Source organism: Natator depressus, chromosome 7 (assembly GCF_965152275.1).
Source record: "Natator depressus isolate rNatDep1 chromosome 7, rNatDep2.hap1, whole genome shotgun sequence".
Lineage (NCBI taxonomy): Eukaryota > Metazoa > Chordata > Testudines > Cheloniidae > Natator > Natator depressus.
In genome coordinates this window covers 22,052,296-22,070,834 of record NC_134240.1, presented here as the reverse complement: position 1 = coordinate 22,070,834, position 18,539 = coordinate 22,052,296, and the positions used below count along the sequence as shown (strand labels likewise).

The 18,539-nt window shown below is 50.1% G+C and overlaps 1 protein-coding gene across 2 annotated transcripts in view; it reads left to right on the top strand.

The window, feature by feature from the left end:
- Positions 1 to 18,539, top strand: part of PLXNA1 (plexin A1) — a 516,682-nt gene that overhangs the window by 136,136 nt on the left and 362,007 nt on the right. For both annotated transcript variants that reach the window (XM_074957636.1, XM_074957635.1), the window contains exons 7-8: positions 859 to 1,012; positions 2,595 to 2,694. In XM_074957636.1, the coding sequence (XP_074813737.1) occupies positions 859 to 1,012; positions 2,595 to 2,694 (254 nt within the window). The remainder of the gene's footprint in view (positions 1 to 858; positions 1,013 to 2,594; positions 2,695 to 18,539) is intronic.

Below are 18,539 nucleotides of genomic sequence, written 5' to 3'. Positions count from 1 at the left end.
AAGCATTTTTAAATCAGCAGACCCAGTTAACTGGCACCTAAGAGCTGGCTAACGAGATATCTGGCTCACTGATGTTAGAGTTTAATAAATCTCTGTTAATATAGGGGGAGATTCCAGAAGACTGAAGGAATGCTCATGTGTCAATATTCAGAAAGGGCTGTTGTGATGACCTGCTTCACTACAGGCTGCTTAGCTTGACATCAGTCCTGGGCAAAGTAATGGAAAAACTGATATGGGATTCAACTGATAAAGAGTTAAAGGATAGGAATATAATTAATGCCGGTCAACATAGTTTTATGGAAAATAGGTCTTGGGAAACAAACTTGAATCCAGTCTTTGATCAGATTGCACGTTTGGTTGACAAAGGTAACTGTGTAGATGTAATGTAACCGTAGATTTTGTAAGGCATTTGATTTCCTGTGTCTGAATGGGTTACCTGGGGAGGTGGTGGAATCTCCATCCTTAGAGGTTTTTAAGGCCCAGCTTGACAAAGCCTTGGCTGAGATGATTTAGTTGAGGTTGGTCCTGCTTTGAGCAGGGGGTTGGACTAGATGACCTCCTGAGGTCTCTTCTAACCCTAATCTTCTATGATTCTATGCAGGAGATCAGACTAGATGATCTAACGGTCCCTTCTGGCCTTACACTCTCTGAATCTCACCTCCTTCCTTGCCCCCTGGTTTTCAGGAATGGGCAAGTGTTTGCTTACGGACTGGGGGCTGGGCTCCCCTGCTGGATTTCGGGGAGCATGTGGGTACTGTTCCTGGCCTGGCCTGTTGGCTGGGCTTGGTCTGGTTGATCATTAATGAGTTCCTCTTATTAGCTGATTCTCTGTGTGATATTTCTCCCTCCTTTCCCCAGCTGGTTCTGCAAGCCTGGAACGTCCCAGATCTCTCTGCCGGGGTGAACTGCTCCTTTGAAGATTTCACGGAGTCCGAGAGCCGCATTGAAGATGGGAGGATCTACTGTAGCTCTCCATCTGCAAAGGATGTTATCCCCATCACCAGGGGCAGGGGTGAGTTTAGGAACCACACTTGGCCCGTGTCACCTTTGCAGTGGCTGCCTGACGTTCCTTGCAGGACTTTCCCATGGAAGCCACATGCAGAGAAGAGCTGGGTTGGCCACCAGCTTTCCCCGTATGACTTAGTTCTGCACTTACCATAGAGCTGTAGACCTAGAAGGCAGCGAGGAGGCATGAATGTGTGGAATAGTTTGATGGCAGCTCAGCCATTCCCAGCCTGTATATTTTAAACTTGCATTAAAAGCCCTGGCTCTTTCTAGCTATCTATAGCGTAAATGTGTGTGTCATCCCCCCTCTCTGCCTCCAGATAGAGGAGAGGGGTAAAGTGTGTCAATACACATGTGGTCAGGGTGTGGGCATTCAGGCACGCCCTGTTGCAACACATACACACCACCTCTGCCCCCTGGATGAAATGAGCAGGGCTGTAGTCTCCCCAGGAGTGCAGTGCAGAGGCCCTATCTTTTGAGTCATTTAAAGCTGGCCTGGACCAGACATGAGGGAATGCCCTGTCAGGATCAGTCCTGCATTGGCCCTGGGGAGATGGTTGGGTGAGCGTAGCAGCTCTTTTCCATGTCCAACGGTGCTGATGCTGTGGTGCTGGACGTGCAGCAAGGGAGAGGCTGTTTCTGTTCTCTGCGCCCTTGTATGTGCATGTAACTGGGATCCCAAATTCCAGCAGCCACCTGTCTCCGGGATAGAGCTGTGAGTCAGGGGCACATTCCAGTGACACTGCTGGGGGAGGTGAGGAGCAGGCCAAATTTCAGTGAGTGGCATGGTGACTTGGGGCAAGGGGTCACAACGCCAGTGAGATTTGGCCCGGCCACTCCTCCTTCTGGGCCAAATGGTGTAGTGACCTGTTACACAGAGAGTCTGTTCCTGTATAGCTGCATGCAGGGGCGTCCGCCAAGAACTCGGCTCCTGGAGGCGCTGGTTAATATGCTGTGTGGGTAAGAGAGGGGAGACTGCAGCTAAAAGGGGGGTAGATGCTTCATTGTGCTCCGCCCTCACCCTCTTCCGCTTCTTGGGCACAGCTGCCTGTACATGGCCCGAGCGTCTGACTGCCAGTCTAGCATTGTGGTACCTACAGGGCTCTGTGGCACCTCATTCCTTAGCACTGGAGCATTTTCCAAACAGGCTGATTTTGCAGTAGACTCCACTAGACTCTTGCGCTGGTTTAGACTCTTCCAGTATCTGGTTTGGGTGCCCTCCTCAGCCCCTCACCTTGCTGCTACCATAAACACAATCCAGGGTGTGTGCCCCTCTGATCCCTCCCCTCCCGCCCCCCCCCCCCCGACCTGCCAGCTCCGCGCAGAGCAACCTTGCCTGTCCTCTGAACCCTGCCAGCCAATCAGGAGGCTTCCTAAAGAAGAGCCCTCCCTTTTTATCTCAATAACTGGGTGATTTTGTTAGCTATTTGGGGTTAATTGGGATCGCTTCGTGCCTCAGTCAACCCCCACACAGGCCTTCATTGGTCGCTGCTGAGCCATGTGTTCGGTTCCATAGGTCTCTCTCTGATCCATGTCCTTTCTGCCTGTGGCCCCTCTCTGAACAGTGCATAAACCTTGTTCCCTTGCAGGCGACAAGCGGGTGGTGAAGCTCTACCTGAAATCCAAGGAGACTGGGAAGAAGTTTGCTGCTGTGGATTTCATTTTCTACAACTGCAGCGTCCATCAGTCGTAAGTGACCTGGGCTGCGTGAGTGTGTTCTGGGGAGGGGTCAGAGTAGGGCATGAGAGATGGAGACAGGCAGAGGCAGGTAGGGAGAGATGCCAGCTATGCACCTAAGAAACGTGTGTAGACAGGCCCAGAGGGTGCTAACTGTGTGCTATGGCTCACTGGGATTTGGGGTAGGATTGTTGGTGATCTAAGCCATCTGGTCTTCCCCTTACGATTGGTGTAACGAAGGGGTAAGGACTGGGCCAGGGCCCCTGAGACCAGGGGAAACCTTAAACAGTCATGCTTTATAAATCCATCCCATCCTTGTTGTGCAGCTAAGAGAGAGGGAGTGGGAGTCCATTCCTACTGCTTCTCCAACAGAATTGTTTGCAAAGTCCCAGTAGATACACCTGTGCAATCTCGCAGAAGGCCGTTGTGCTGCACAGGTGGCACTCAAGACAGTAGGGTGTCTGTGAAGGCATAACTTGGCCCGCAGAACCGGGAAGGGAAGAGCCCAAAAGTGTGACATTCTGAGCCTACGATGAGTTTGCAGGACTGGCAGTTGGATAGCCCCCCGCACCCACCCAGTTTCTTTACTTGTAAACGGAGCGCTGGGACCTGGAAGCAGGTGTGAGATGCTAAACATGGAGCCACACAGTGCCTCTTTTCTACAGTCACTGCTCACAGCAGAAGCTCATTTGAAAACTAGGATTTTCTTTTTGGAAAGCTTTGGAAGAAACAGGAACGAGGTGGATACTTACCAGAATGCAGACTCCTTAGCAATTCCTGTGACTCAAACTCCTCTTTCAGGGGCTGAGCATCTTGTTACTCCTCCGAACAGTTAACGTGCAGGGCAGGAATGACTTGGCTATGCAGTCATGAAATCCTGCGTTTTCCTCGGGCTGTTGGATGGCAGGTTGGGATGTTCCTGCAAGGCTGAATGGAACATCCTACGTATGGTGGGGCATTTGCCCAAGAGTTTTCTAAGTGGAAGTAACTGTGGATTAGCTTTCTATCCAGACTCTTTTGGGACCTTCTTTCAATGTGGATCTACGGGGTGTTTGAGCCATGCTTGTGATAAAATATGTGGACTATTGGGATACGCAGTGATGGCTGGTATACCCCATGCTTAGATAGTATGAATGGTAGAATCATAGAATATCAGGGTTGGAAGGGACCTCAGGAGGGCATCTAGTCTAACCCCCTGCTCAAAGCAGGACCAATCCCCAACTAAATCATCCCAGCCAGGGCTTTGTCAAGCCTGACCTTAAAAACGTCAAAGGAAGGAGATTCCACCACCTCCCCAGGCAACCCATTTCAGTGCTTCACCACCCTCTTCCTGAAAAAGTTTTTCCTAATATCCAACCTAAATCTCCCCCACTGCAACCTGAGACCATTACTCCTCGTTCTGTCATCTGCTACCACTGAGAACAGTCTAGATCCATCCTCTTCAGAACCCCCTTTCAGGTAGTTGAAAGCAGGTATCAAATCCCACCTCATTCTTCTCTTCCGCAGACTAAACAATCCCAGTTCCCTCAGCCTCTCCTCATAAGTCATATGACAATAAGTGTAGTATGCAAACTTTAGTTAGAGAAGAGTCTGGTGTGTATTTGGGTGAAAAATTCAGAGCTCAAGAATGTGAGTGGTTCTGTTCTGCCAGAAACCATGTATTCAAGAGACGGTGATCAATGATTCCAGCAGAATGAATGTCTGACAATGTGTATTGGAAAGTTTCCTGCAGAAGAGTTTAGCTCCAAATCAAAGGGGCAGCCTGGAGCTCTGCTACAAAAAGCCTCTTCAAAGACAATTCATCAAACAAGCTGAGTTTTCAATTTCGATCAGGGGAAAAGCAGTTGAGATGTCTGTATCCAAGCGGAATTGGGAAGGGTCTCTGGGGCCTAAAGGCTGGCATCAGAGCAGAGCAGTCAGGACTGTGAGGTGAACAGTGGAGGCTGTGACGTACAGACAGGAATGCACCCTCCAGGTGTTTTGTGTTGGGGAGGTGAGGCTGGTCCCGTGTCTGGCAATTTGGTACCATCTGCCACTTCTTCAGAGAGCAGATCTTTTCTCCTTTGCAGAGCGAGGGGGGGAAGAGAGTTTTGAAACTGGACTTTCTCTCTCAACTTGACCCAAGAAAAGAGCTCTGTCTCCCTTCGTGTCATGAGATTTCAGTAACGTTAGTCAGCTTGTGCTGGGGAAAGTTGCATGTCATTATTTTGCAAATTTAAAAAGCAGGTGTGATTTAAAAAAATAAATCAGTAAAAGAAACAAGACTTTTAACTACAAGTGGCATCAACTATGGCCAGATTGGGGGCCCATCGTCTTGATCTAGAGGGTAGAGATGCTGAGGAAAGTGGCATTTTATTTTATGGGCATGACGTAGAAATAAAAACCCGTAACAAAAATCCATGCCTGATTTATTACCAGGTTGAGGTTTGATTTTGGATGCATTATTTAAAAAGGCTAATTATGGATGCATTAATATTTATGGTCTCTGGGTTGGAGCTGATAGAAAAGTCCTTGTTCAAGGCTGTTGAACATTTTTATTATTTTTCTTTACGTCAAGGATTCTAGAGTTTGGAGGCAATTTTAATTGTGTGCCCTGCAGTCAAGTCATAGCCAAAGAACATGACAGTATCCAGGGTGATGCAATACATTTAAATACCATTTGCAGACAGGTGGCTTTAATGGAGCTCTTCAGAGTTAATAGCCTTTTGGATCCAGGTTTCATATTTTGCAGAGGAAAATCTATAGGTCAGCCTGATAAATTCTGTATTAGGAACAATGTGCTTTTCCACGAGGCTAATGTTTTTCCTGTCTGGTTTTCTGATCACCATGTATTATGTTTTACTTTTACATTTGGGCAGCTTCACTTAGGTCAGGAGACAAGGGCCTGAGCGTTGAATCATTCCTCTGCTTGAGGATGAAAGGTTTGAGAGATTTTCAAATCGTTATAGAAAGAAAGAAGAATTGTGGGCCAGCTGAAATTGGAGTAGTTAGAGGGAAGTCAAATGAAGATCCACCAATTTACACCAGTGGAAATACTGGCCCAGTGTGTTCTCAGCAGAGCTCTGGAAAGGCACCCACAAAATTTGCAGCTAAAATCCATTTGCAGATTGTGGGTCTGGTCCTGCCATGTGTGGAGAGCCTTTGATTCCTGTTGCCACGCATGAACTGGGCTCTCTGTGCATTTTCAAAGGACCCTGGGAATCTTGGTCTGGCTGCAGGGGAGACTCGGATAGGGGAACAGTATGTTACCTCCCCTCCTTTTTATTTTTAAGGGACCACAATGAACATGAATCATCAGTAGTCAAAGATGAGCTTAGAATACCTTGTTTAAAAAGTCTCTCCTGTGAATGTATCTTTGAGAGAGCAACCTAAGGGGACTCTATCCTATTTCTTTCTGATATATCATCTTAAGGCTTTGTACTTCCAACCAGCATCCTAGACATGGGCTCCTCCCCCTGATAGATTAGCATCAATGAATTTCATTGGCATTTCTCCTTTTCCTGGTTATAGGGAGCTCTGCTTTGCGGGGCTTAGAAAGTCTCTCCCTGCATTACTGCTAATCACCTCAGGTGACGACAGCAGAAAGAATTTTAAGCAATCTCCTTTACTTTTCCGCTTTACTCCTGCTTGTTTTACTTTTTGGACCTCCTCAGCTTGGGGGAAGGGAAACCTCAAGCTGGTTACTTGCACTTTCTATTTCTGGTGGGTTGTGTTTTCTGTTTCTCCAGCAGAGCGCGGCCATGCTGGGTTTTCCGATAGCCCAGGGGAATGTTAAATCAACAACCACAAAAGGCTGTTTATATTGAAAGCTTTTTAAAAAATCCATGAATACATTTCGACTGGTGTTAGGTTTTTGTAAATTGCCTCTCCCCCCCCCCCCCCCCCCTTACGTTCCTTTCCAACATTTGCAACCTAAATCTCTTGATGCCGGCTACAATTTTCATAAACGGTTAGCGTTTTACAGTGCTCAACTTTAGATGCCATAAAAGGACCTGGTTTTCAGAGGGGGGATGAAAATCAGGCCCTTTAAGGTGTCTCAAGTCGGGTACCAAAATCACTTGGAAAATCTTGTCACAGCTCTCTTCAAGGAGGAGGTGAAATCTTGATCTCACATCTGGATGGCATTCAGTCCTCTATCTCTTGTAATTTCCTCTGGTGCAGGCACTCCCTCGGTGATGTAGGCAGGCATAATGGCTCGGTGTCACTGTGTCGTCCCCCCCCCCCCCCCCACACACACACAATCTGTGGCACAGGAGTATGCTATGGAGTGGGTCCGGGTGGGAAGAGGCGTGTTGGGGCTGGAGCAGCCTATATATGTAGCTGTGGGAAGTTGCCATAAGGTAGAACAGCCAGTAGTTCAGCTTTAATGTGTGCTCAGGTCTGGGCTTAGAGTTTTGCCACTCGCCCACTGCCGTCCGGAGCTGGGTCTCTTGCAAGGTGCAGGTGGGAGTCAGAGCCCTTGTTTCCAGTGGAACTGCCGCATTACAGCGTCACCAGGAAAGCAGACCTTGTCCTGAGCATCGCCAGGCTTGAATTAAAATAGAAACTAGCTCGGTTTGCTTGAAAACAAGTCAGTTTGCGTTAGCGACAAAGATAATGCGCCTTGTTCCTGATTTCCATAGTAACCTCTTGCAAGTGAAGGACGCTGACAAGGAGACAGGTAGGGGATTCTCAGTAATGGCCCCTTTTGGGAAGCTATGGATTTCCATGCTCCAATTAACAAACAGGAACTGGGAGAGTCTTGGAGTCCTCCTGGTAAATCCAAGATGGGAGGAGGAGGGGGTTAGAACTCTCTTTTATAAATGTCCCCATGAGTTAATCTGTTTTGACCTCGTCAATATTTTCCAAACCTGCTTTGAGAAGGGAGAGAGCTGTGACGGAGCCTCGCAATGATTCTCTCCTCGCTCTGCTTTGCAGAGAGAGGAATCACCGTGACACTAGGAGTTGGAGGCCTATAGCACCTCTCAATACAGATTATCCAGTTCTCACTGAAGTGCTGTTGACTGCTGACAGGGTTGCCCCACAGCTGATTTTTCAAGGCTAGCCCTGTGTGACATCTAGCAGACGCGCGGAGAAGAATCTAGTCTCTTTCCTTTCCGAAAAAGCTGTGGCAAGATGACCCAGACTCCGTTTGTTAAACCTAGGTTAGCACCAAGGGTTTGCCTGTGTACTTTTTCCATGTGCTGGGCGCGTCTGCCGTTCTACCTATAGTGACTAGATAAGGCTGAACTTTTCCTGAAATGCCCTGGGGGAGGCCTTTGGTTAAGAGGTAGCTACTTAGTGCTCTCAGTGTGACGTCTGAGGCCTAGAGCAAGCTGTCCTGAGCCCAGGGCTCTGTGTGTTTTCACTAAATCTCTGGCTGAGAAACGTACAGAGTAACACTGGGCCCTGTTGTATTCCCTTGTACCATGCACATTTCGGCATGGAAAAGGGATTTAGCGACTTCTATGACAACGATTTCTCCTCCCTTGCCCTGGCTCATGAGGAGGAGACTCAATGGGTGGTGGGATCCATTTATGGAGAAGAGCTGGGCTGTGGGGGGACATATATCAGCTTTGTAAAGCACAGAGTGACAAAATGTATAGCTCCAGGCTGTAGTCTCCTTCTGGGGTCTTTCCTCTGCAGTGGGGATTGTCCTTAAAGTGTGTGTGTGGGGGGTGTCTTTGGGGCAGCCATCAACTGTGGGAGCCCTGTCAGCACACCTATATTTGAGCCATGCTTCATGGAGCAGTAGAGACCCAGAGCTGATGCAGAGACACCCCCGCACCAATGGTAGGGGCCTCCCTCTGACCCTGGAATTCATGTGAATCCATTGGGTTTTTGGCTGGCCATACAGGCTGGTCTTTAGGTCAGGGGTGCAAACTCTCCCCCCACCGTGATGGGATGATTGGGTAGGAATTTCCCCGGGGAGAACCTAGTGTAGGTTCCTTCCCTGCTTGCCCTGCCACTTGAGGGTTTTCTGTCCCGATCAGGTGCACACCCTTTAAAGGCTACTCCAGCTGCTTTGCTAATCCAGTTAGTCATTCTGTGTCCAAACGTATGCAAATGACAGGGCACTCCTTGTAAGCGTTAACTCCCCCCCCCCCCCCCAGGTGTTCTTCAGGAAATTGAGTCCTCTTTAGAGATAAAGACATTATGCTAGGTCCCTTACCCTTATCAACTTGAATAGAGACTGTGTTCTCTGGCTACGTAGATGAGTGAGAAATCTGCCTTGAAAGTGAGTTGAGAATCCCAGAGAGGGAGAGAAAGAGAGATCAATATAGGAACACACTTCTGAAGGGAGAACTCATCTGAACTTAGACGTCTAGGAGGGGGGAAATAATAGATATGAGAGTGGGAGGGTACTGGTGGGAGGGCTGGCTTGTAGGATCACAGGAACTGCCAGACTGGATCAGAGTAGGGGCCATCCTTAAGAGCATAAGAACGGTCATACTGGGTCAGACCAAAGGTCTATCTAGCTCAGTATCCTGTCTTCCGATAGTGGCCAGTGCCAGGTGCCCCACAGGGAATGAACAGAACAGGTAATCCTCAGGCGATCCATCCCGTCGCCCATTCCCAGCTTCTGGCAAACAGAGGTTAGGGACATCATCCAGTCCAGTGTCCTAACACTGTTTCCCAGGGACATCCAGTCCCAGCTGCTTCAGAGGAAAGTGAAAGAAACCTCGCTTGTGGACAACCCAAACAGATCTGTTCCTAGTATTTCTTTGGGGGGTGGTTCCCCCCTCTGGAATCTCCTGGTCAGAACTTCCATTGTGGTGTCTCTCTGAAGTCTTGAGCCAGGACCGGAGGGACTCTGGGGACAGGGTGGGGGGAAGTTTAAGGGACATGGGGGCTAGTTCCTCAGTTTCTTCATTTTGATAAACTATGCAAAACTTTTGGTTTTTAGTAGAAGTTTGTTCAGACTCACATAGGCACCTGTGCAGAGATGAATCCATTACAAAGCCCCACTAGCATGGAAACTAACTCCTCCCATTGGCACAGGGGAACAGAGAATGTCAGGTGGCATAGGGAGCATAGCTGTAGCCATGTCGGTCCCAGGATATTCGAAAGACAAGGTGCGGGAGGTCAGATCTTTTATGGCGCCAACTTCTGTGGGTGAGAGAGACAAGCTCTTGAGCTCTGTGTAAGCTCAGAAGCTTGTCTCTCTCGCCAACAGAAGCTGGTCCCATAAAAGTTCAAATGGTGATAGGGTACCTGATCTAGATGGATGGCAGGATTTTGGAAAGTCACTGCGGGGAACTTTATTGTTGGGAGTGGGATGGCACTTTGGATTGGGGAAATCACGCCTGGGCTCATACACTCCCATCTGCTGTGTAGTTCCTGTATGCGAGGCATTAATGCCATCAGGTGTTGGCATAGAAAACAAGGAGGCCCAGAGCTCTGCCCTCAGGTGGTGACAATGATGGCCCTAAGCACCATCAGTGGTCAATAATTGAACCCCCTTAATATCTCCTAGCAAAGCTGTTCTTTCTTGGAGCCTCCACTACACCGGCCGTGTGAGCTCCCCATGTTGCCTGTGTGGCAGTAGACTGCCCATAAACCCTACCCCCAGGACGAGGACAGCGTCTGGGGTGATGCTGGCGCACAAAGAAGGAAGCGAAGCAAGGAAGCTGGTTTCGTTTCTGCTCCGCTAGCTCTGTGGGACAGGGGGAGGGGGGTCGGAGTTGGTGTTTGTCCAATGTGGAAGCAGGAAAATACATTTTATTTATAAAGCTTCTTTGAGGGCATCACAAACAAGAGGCCCAAACAATACAGAAATGGCTGAGCAACTGTAACTCTACCACAGCTGCAGTCGGGCGTCCTTCTAACTTTAGGCATGTGAATGCTGCTGCGGTTGAATAGAGCAGCCCTGTCTCACAGGTCAGGCTTTTGTTATAAGTCTCCATTAGGCAAATGGGATTTTAATGCATTGCTTCAGGGGCTGGGTGCTGCATGGCAGTCTAAGGAAGGCAGGGGCTGGGCTCGCTGCTAGCATGTGAATCACTGCCGCCCCTGCTCACTGCACAGATTCTTCCAGGCTCCTCGTCCCGCTGTTGCCTTTTTCCTTCTTTCTTCTATAGCTTAAAACTCAGGAAAGTGTCGGGCTGTTGGTAGTTGCTAGAGCCAGGTGTAGCATGGACAGGTGTTGTACAAACTGTCCTAGCTCTGCTCGTGCGCCGCTGTCCAGACCTTTGGTCCCCCTGCTATCCCAGTCCCAGACTTCCCACATGGTTCTGCCTGCGTCCTGCAATTCAGATGCGCTTGGTGCTTTACAGAACAAGTACAGATCATGTCCCTGTCCTGCAGATCGTATAACTTTAGGGCCTGATTCTGCAACTTTTTTCTCCCAGTGAGTAGCATTAACTTAAGTGAGCAATCCTACTGCCTCCAACAGAACTGTTATGCTACTTGTTTGCAGTAAGGGATGCAGAATCAGGGCCTGAGTTAAACCAACAACAAGATGAGGAGCTGGGGGGACACAGCGGTGTAGGGAGGACAAGGGCAAGGTCGATAAGTTCCCTGGGAGAATAATGTGCACATCTTGAAGTGAGCTGTAGCTCACGAAAGCTTATGCTCAAATAAATTGGTTAGTCTCTAAGGTGCCACAAGTACTCCTTTTCTTTTTGCGAATACAGACTAACACGGCTGTTACTCTGAATCTTGAGGTTTCTTTTTTTAAATCTAAGGCTTTGGTTGAAAGGCCTCCTTGAAGCTGCGACTTTTCAGAGGGGACTGTGAGAATGGGAGGGAGAAGGTGTAGTGAGCAGGGTCAGGAGGGAGACATGGGGCAGCACAAAAGAAGGTAGTAGAGGTGAGTTCAAAGAGGCATCCAAAGAGGTGGGTTGGGTTGAGCAAAGAGAGTGGCATGGGTGTAAAGAAGGTGAGAGCCAGCCTGCAGCACTCCTTGCTCTTCCTGTCCTAGGTCTCTCTTGTACCCTGGTGGGTACGAAGAGGGCTGGCAGTTGGTGACGTGGACAGAAGTCTGCCACAGACTAGCAGGAGACTGCCCAAGGTCGTGGGGTTCTGTGGAGGGAATGTCATCAACCCACTGATGACTTCTCCCTGTAACTTTAGTGCCCTCGTGGGCAAGATGGAGTCTGCTCTGCAGGCAGCTCTGGCCAAGCGACGGCGTACGCAGGAATGCAGCAAGAAAAATCCCTTCCACCCCAGGGGCACCTGTTCCAAACCCCCCAGAGTGAACACACACACATAGGAAAAGTACAATGGCTATAACAAAGGGGGATATTTATTTACAGAGGGATGAGAGGAGAAAAACAACAAGGGGAAATGTAGGGGGAGCAGCAGAACAGGGTTGCATCCAAACCAAGGCCCCACAGGCCCAGTGGCAGCACAGTCCGAGAGGGCAGACACTGAGCAATATGTCTGCACACACAGTTCAGGAGACCTGAGCAAAGTTCCAGTTCAGTGCTGAGTCTTGGGTGCTCCTGGTCGTCTTCGGCTCCAGTGAACTTTTCCCAACAAACCCCTCCAGTGCCCTCTTCTGCCGCTCTCTGTAAAGCCACACAGAGCGACTACCTCTCCACTTAACTAGCTACAGCCTCCCTCCTTATTCCCAATGTAGAGTCACAAGCCCCAGTACTCAAAGCCCCATGCAGCTCTGGGCAGCAGTGATGCTGGGTCCAGCTCCAGCCTGTCCTTCTCAGGCGATTCCTCCCTGGCACAGTGCTCCTCCTGGCTCCTGTCCTGGGGTGTCCCCGTTCGGCCACCCTGTCCTTCCCAGCCTTCAGGCAGGTTCTCTGCTGCTTCACTTTTTGAGGGCCTGCGGGCTGCAGCCCTTCTCTCCCTCTCCCTCCTCCAGAGCCTTACCTGGAGTTTCCCTCCTTTCTCTCACTGCTCCTCCTCCCTGCTTAGGAAAAAGATTTAAAGGGGCCATGCTCTCTAAACCCCAAGGGGTTACACCCCTATCACAGGCCCCCTCACAGCACCCCCCATCAGTGTGTTCTGGAAGCAAAGCTCAGGGAGCTTGCAACGCAACCCCCCCTCCCTCTCTGCTGCCACTCCAAATGTAGGCTATAATGGAATCTAATATTTCTAAGGATGTATCTTTCATCCCGAGATATGGTCTTAAAAGTAGCTCGGGGGATCTGAGGAAGTCAGAGGGAGCTGCTATGCGTATGCAGATGCTGTTTCCATCAGCACAGATCATGTATATAATTTTCCTTTCCAGTGAATCTCTCTTGTTCTCTATGTGCTTGTAATAGAACTTGCCCCCTCCTCCCCTCGCCTCCCCATGGTTTGCTCTGTGTCCTTCCTCCAGGGCTGGCTTCTGTAGAAATCACTGCTCCAGGCAATGCTCCACACCAGCAGGGCTTCCTCCTAGCACCTCGCATGAAAGAGCCCAGACTGCTCATGTCAAACACCTGCCTCTTCCTTTCTCTCACTTTCGGGGAGCACCTTTGGCCACCTTCACCCTGCATCTTCCTTCCCTCCCTCCCACTCTCTACTTGTTTCACCGATCAGGCTTACCTCCCCCGCTATGGATTCTTGTTTTATTTTCTGCCTTCCCCTCTCTCTGCGCAGAGCGCTTAAGAGCTCTCGGTGCCATAAGATGGAGATCAGAGAAGCAAATGGATTTGTGCCCCAGGCCATGCACCTACCAGTATAATGGCAAGATGCACTCCGTGCTTGGGGATAAGAGCAAGTGAAGGTGAATGAGGAAGGATGCCACCCATCGGACTCGATGGAAAGACTCCTGTTGCTTCGCTAGGCTTGGACCAGGCCCTGGGACAGAAGGAAGACTGCCATGGGGACTTGAGCTGCCCACTTCTAAACTGGCTGAATGTCCCACCAGGAAACTGTCTCCTGATGTTGCGATCCACAGGTTCTCGGCCTGGGCTCTGTGGAGCTGATTGTGTCCTAGCTGGGATTTCAGGAGTGATGCTTTCTACTCACTATAGCCTTCTCCACATGGCCTGGTGATTCTCCTGTGGTTTCCAGAAACTTCCTTTACTCACTAACCTCAAACACCTGCCTGCACTGCCGCCTGGTGCTCCTGTATCAGGTGTTTCTTTTGTGAATTTGCTCAGGGTTGAATTTACACAATGACCCCAAAATTGGAAGGAAAGCAGCCCAGCTGTGCCGTCACCTAGCGGGGGCAGCAGGCCATGAGTGGAGATTCTGGCCTCAGGCCCAAGGCTCAGTGTCCACCACTCAATGCTGCTCACTCCGCCTCTCTTTCTGCAAGGCTTTGTGTTTATTAGGGTGATCCTCATTGTCTGCAGACCTCACTGCTTTTTCTCTAGGTGCGGGACCTACAGCCATGATGCACCCCAGCCCATTGTGACCCCCTTAGAGGTTCCAGGGAAGACCGTGGACATGGATTGTTTCATGACTATGAGCTCCTTGGGACAGGGATCTTTTTGTTCTGTTTGTACAGCACCTGGCACAGTGGGGCCCTGGTCTATGGCTCAGGCTCCTAGGAGCTACAGTAATACAAATAATAAATCATCATCATAATGCTCAGAGACTCTTAGGAGGCAAGGAGGGAGGGAGTGTGACTGGAAACTCTGCTAGTCTGCCTCCTGGTGATTGCCCCCAATGAACCCAATCCCTCGGGGTAGGGTTTTTTTTTTTGCCTAACTTGAGGTCTTTGCTGAGTTTGTCTCCACTCATGTGGCACCTGGCTCCACCACTTGGAGGAGGCAGGAGAAATTGCTGGTGAATTAGTCATGGGTTACATGGCGGTTGAGCTGGTTGGGGCTCTGCGCCTGCGTTCGGGTCTGTATTGTGGCTCCAACATAAATAGTTTCCAGCCTGGTTTGGTTGGTTGCAGAACAGGTGCAATAGGGGGAGTTGCTGTCTGCCCCAATGTTTAAAGTTTAAGGGAGGGCGTGAGGGAGATTTCCTCCAGTTATCAGGAGTGATGAAAGCTTTTTAGTTGATAAGTGACGAGGAATTAAAAATGCCTGAGGGTGGGAAGCAGGAGAGAGACTGCACAGATGGCAGCATGCTGCCGAGCAACCTGCCACTGCATCGGGAACAGACAGTCATGACAAATGGACACTTCAGGAGAAAACCCCGAACATGTAGTACAGCCTGATGCTGGGCAGAATGCGCTTCTCTCAAACGTACAGCAGAGAGTGCGGGCTCTTCCATGTGCTTTGTCAACACCAGGAATCCAACTGGGCCAGTTTGCCGTGATTCATTGAACTAGCAGTAAAACGTACTGGAAGTGTCTCCTCTCTAGAATCTCAGCTTTCATTATCTTCTCTCTAGCACTTGCTTCCTGTTCTGAAGGTTGTTCTTCATAACAACAAGTGCGAACTAGTGCAGTGGTGTCCGAGTCTGCAGACTGCCTGAAAAGTGAGCTCTGGGAGAGGTTTCAGCTTACCCTTTGAAATGAATATGGGATTATTAGTTCTAAAGCCTAATCGTGATCATTTACATTTCAAGGCAGCTAACTGTTTCACTGCTGATCACAGCGTGCAAGGAGAGAGAGGGACAATCAGATATCAGCTTAATTTGCAGAAAGGGAGATTAAGGTTAGATATTAGAAAAATCTTTCTATCTATAAAGATGGTTAAACACTGGAACAGGCTTTCTAGGGAGGTTGTGGAATCCCCATCATTGGAGGTTTTTAAGAATAGGTTAGACAATCATCAGTCAGAAATGGTCTAGTGATACATAATCCTGCCTCAGAGTACAGGGGTGGACTAGATGACCTCCGGAGGTCCCTTCCAACCCTAAATGTCTATGATCACAGTGATACGCCTGGTATGACAATGTAGATGATAACATGGTTTGTACCATCTGGGTCTCATTACGGTATCATGAATGGGAGAAGCTTAGGCTGCAAGTGGAGTTTAGGAGAGTAGAATTACTAATTTATTGTCCCAATCTGACTCCTGGACTTGCCAAGGAAATATTGCTGAATAGAGGGGAATTGGAATTGAAATTGACGAGGGTAGGCAAGGCTAACACATGCCAGAACTGTGTTTAACTGTGTTCGAGTTTAGGTTCCCTAGTGCTCGTGTTCTAGCTGCCATATGTTTTATATAGAGTTTGGCCAGCCAGTCTCTGTTAATGCCACTGTACACTAGGGGTTAAGTAATAGTAACCATAATATAATTAAGTTTGATATCTTCATGGTGGAGGGGAATCCTAGCAAGAGGTAACAATGTCCTGCAGAACTCCAGGAACTGGCACTTTAAAAATGGCTCTCTTAGGTTAGAAGGAGCCTAAAGGTATAAATTAGGAAATTTTAATCTCTGGAGGCTGCTGAAGAATAGTTTATTAGAGTCACCAGAAATAAGTCTATTCCCTGGCAGATGAAGAGGAAGCCAACAGGCCAGTGAGAACCCAGTGTGGGTAAATGGTAAGGTACACAAGTTCACTCCAGCCTAAAATATAACTGGGGATACCGGAGACCTGAGTTCCCTGTAAACTGCGTGGCACCCTATTTGGCGCTGCGCAAGTGCTCAGGGAACCCGCCCGGGGACCTGCCACGGCTGGGGAAGGAGCACCCTTCTCCCGGCCCCAACCTAGCCTGGCTCCCAACCTGCCACGGCCGGGGCGGCCCCCTAGCCCCAGCTATGCCGCGGCCTGGACCTTCCGAGGCTGGGGTGCCCCTACCCTGCCCATACTGGTGGCCCGGCCCGCCCAGCTCGAACCCAGCCGGGGGGGGCCCAGCCCGAACCCCGCTGTGGCCCAGACCTGTTGCGGCTGGGGTGCCCCACCCTGAACTCAGCCCCGCCCCGGACCTGTGGGGGTCGGGGGAGGGGTGCCTATCCTGCAGCCCCAGAGTTACCTTGGCAGAGAGAGGTGCCTTCCCCCCCGCCACCCAGGTGCTGCTGTGGGGGGGGGAGAGCTGGGGGGAGTCCTCTCTCCCCACTGTGCCCCAGAGAACCCTCCTGCACCCCAAACCCTTCACCCCCGGCCCCACCCTAGAGCCTGCAACCCCAGCCAGAGCCCTCCCTCCCACCTAACCCTCTGCCCTAGCGCTAGTCCTGATTCCCTTATACCCGGTTCCACCCCAGAGCCTGCACCCCCAGCCAGAGCCCTCATACCCCTGCACCCCAACTCTCCCCCAGCCCTGAGACCCTCATCCCTGGCCCCACCCCAGCCGGAGCCCTGATATCCCTGCACCCCAACCCTCTGCCCCAGCCCTGAGCCCCCTCCCACACTCTGAAGCCCTCGGCTCCACCCCCACCACATGAATTTTGTTATGTGCACTGATATGAAGGTGAGGTGTCACACATCACCCCCATATTGGTGCACATAACAAAATTCATTCCGCACATAGGTGGGAAAAATTAGAGGGAACCCTGAGACTCAGCCCAGGGGAGGCTGGGAGAAGGGAGTGGAAGATGATTAGGTACACTCATCACTCACCCCCTACCTCCTCCTCCCCCCCCCCCCCCCACACAGCTGGAGTGCTCTGTCTCGGAGAGGAGCTCATGGCCTCAGTGCCTTGGAGGATCAAGCCCCCAGTGTGGGACTGTCCCTCCCAATTCAGGACTGATGACAACTTTAGAAGAGGTCTGGAGGCATTAGGCCATGACCTTAAAGAGAGAGGAAGAAAAGACTGCTTAGCCTTGAAGTTAACATGGGAAAAGGCTAGGTATAAGTCTGTATGTGGGACACAGATCCCTAGGTGGAGGAGTCCTCTTTGGTCCCATCAGCTCCTTGAGCAGGGCATACCACATATTCCCCAGTGTTTTTGCAGCCTCATTTTAAATGTCCAGAGTTATGGAGGCTTGAGAGACTATGAAACAGCCTGAAAAATCTCATGGCTAGGAGCTGTTTCTTCATATTCAGCTTGTATTTGCCGGAGCTCCATTTCATCCTCTTATTTCTAGTTATACCACTGGGCCACCCAAACAGTCTACTCTGCCCTCAGTGATGACTCCGTCAGGCGCTTATACCCATGAACCCCCTTTGACCAACCTCTCCATGGATCCTGCTTTACTGCTTGGATTAATTGCCAGTCCCCACCACCCCGACAGCAGATTTGTCTGCCTCCCAGTCCTTGCTTGAGGGACGATAGGCGCAATCCTTTTGCTTTGTTGTTTGTTTTTTTTCCGCTCCACACCACCCCATCAAAGCTACTGGAGATAGGAGGCTACAGCTGTGCTTTTAAGTTGAATATCTGCAGCTGAAATAAAATTGCATATATTTGCATAAGGAGCCTCTCAATTAACATATTTGTGGGTAAAGCAACAAGGGCTGTTCATTTGGAAGTGAAAACGTGAGTGAAACATGGAAATGACTTCAGCCCCTTTGCAAGCAGCTTAATTAAATATTTCCTTAGCGTGTGCGCATGGATTTAAAAAGCTACTGCTGTATATGTAATGGGGTGTGAAACTCGAGAGCAAGGAGCTCTGTCCCTGCAAAGCCCCAGGTGTGTGGATTTGAACAGAAGCTGCCTGCACCTAGATCTGTCTGACCTGGCATCTATGTCACACTCACCATCCTTGTGTTATCCCAGCTCCTCTGAAGTGACAGCTCGGCGGGGGTGGGGGAGAAGGAATTCAGCGTGATTCCTGAGTTGGTTGGAGCCTCCTGTTTGGGAGGCGTTCTGTTTCCTTACATTGCAGATCTAGGCTCTCCCCCTCCCATTCAACTCCTTCACCGCTCTCCCTGCAAAAGCCCCACAGGGGGGCGCTGTCATGGAAGCCTGACTTGTTCAGAGCTGGGGTTCAAGGATAGCCTTTCCACTCCAGGTAGTGCACCGGTCTCACTCCTGCCAAGGGCCCTGTGTACCTGAGGGTGTCTCTGTGTTTCCATGTAATTGCTGGGGACTCAGCTCTGCTCTAGTGGGGACAATGGCAGCAGGACAAGCCCTTGGTTGGGGTAATCTATGCTGTGCTGCTGTTCTTTCCTCCCTCTCGGTCCCCCACCCCCGCGCTGCTGCCCAT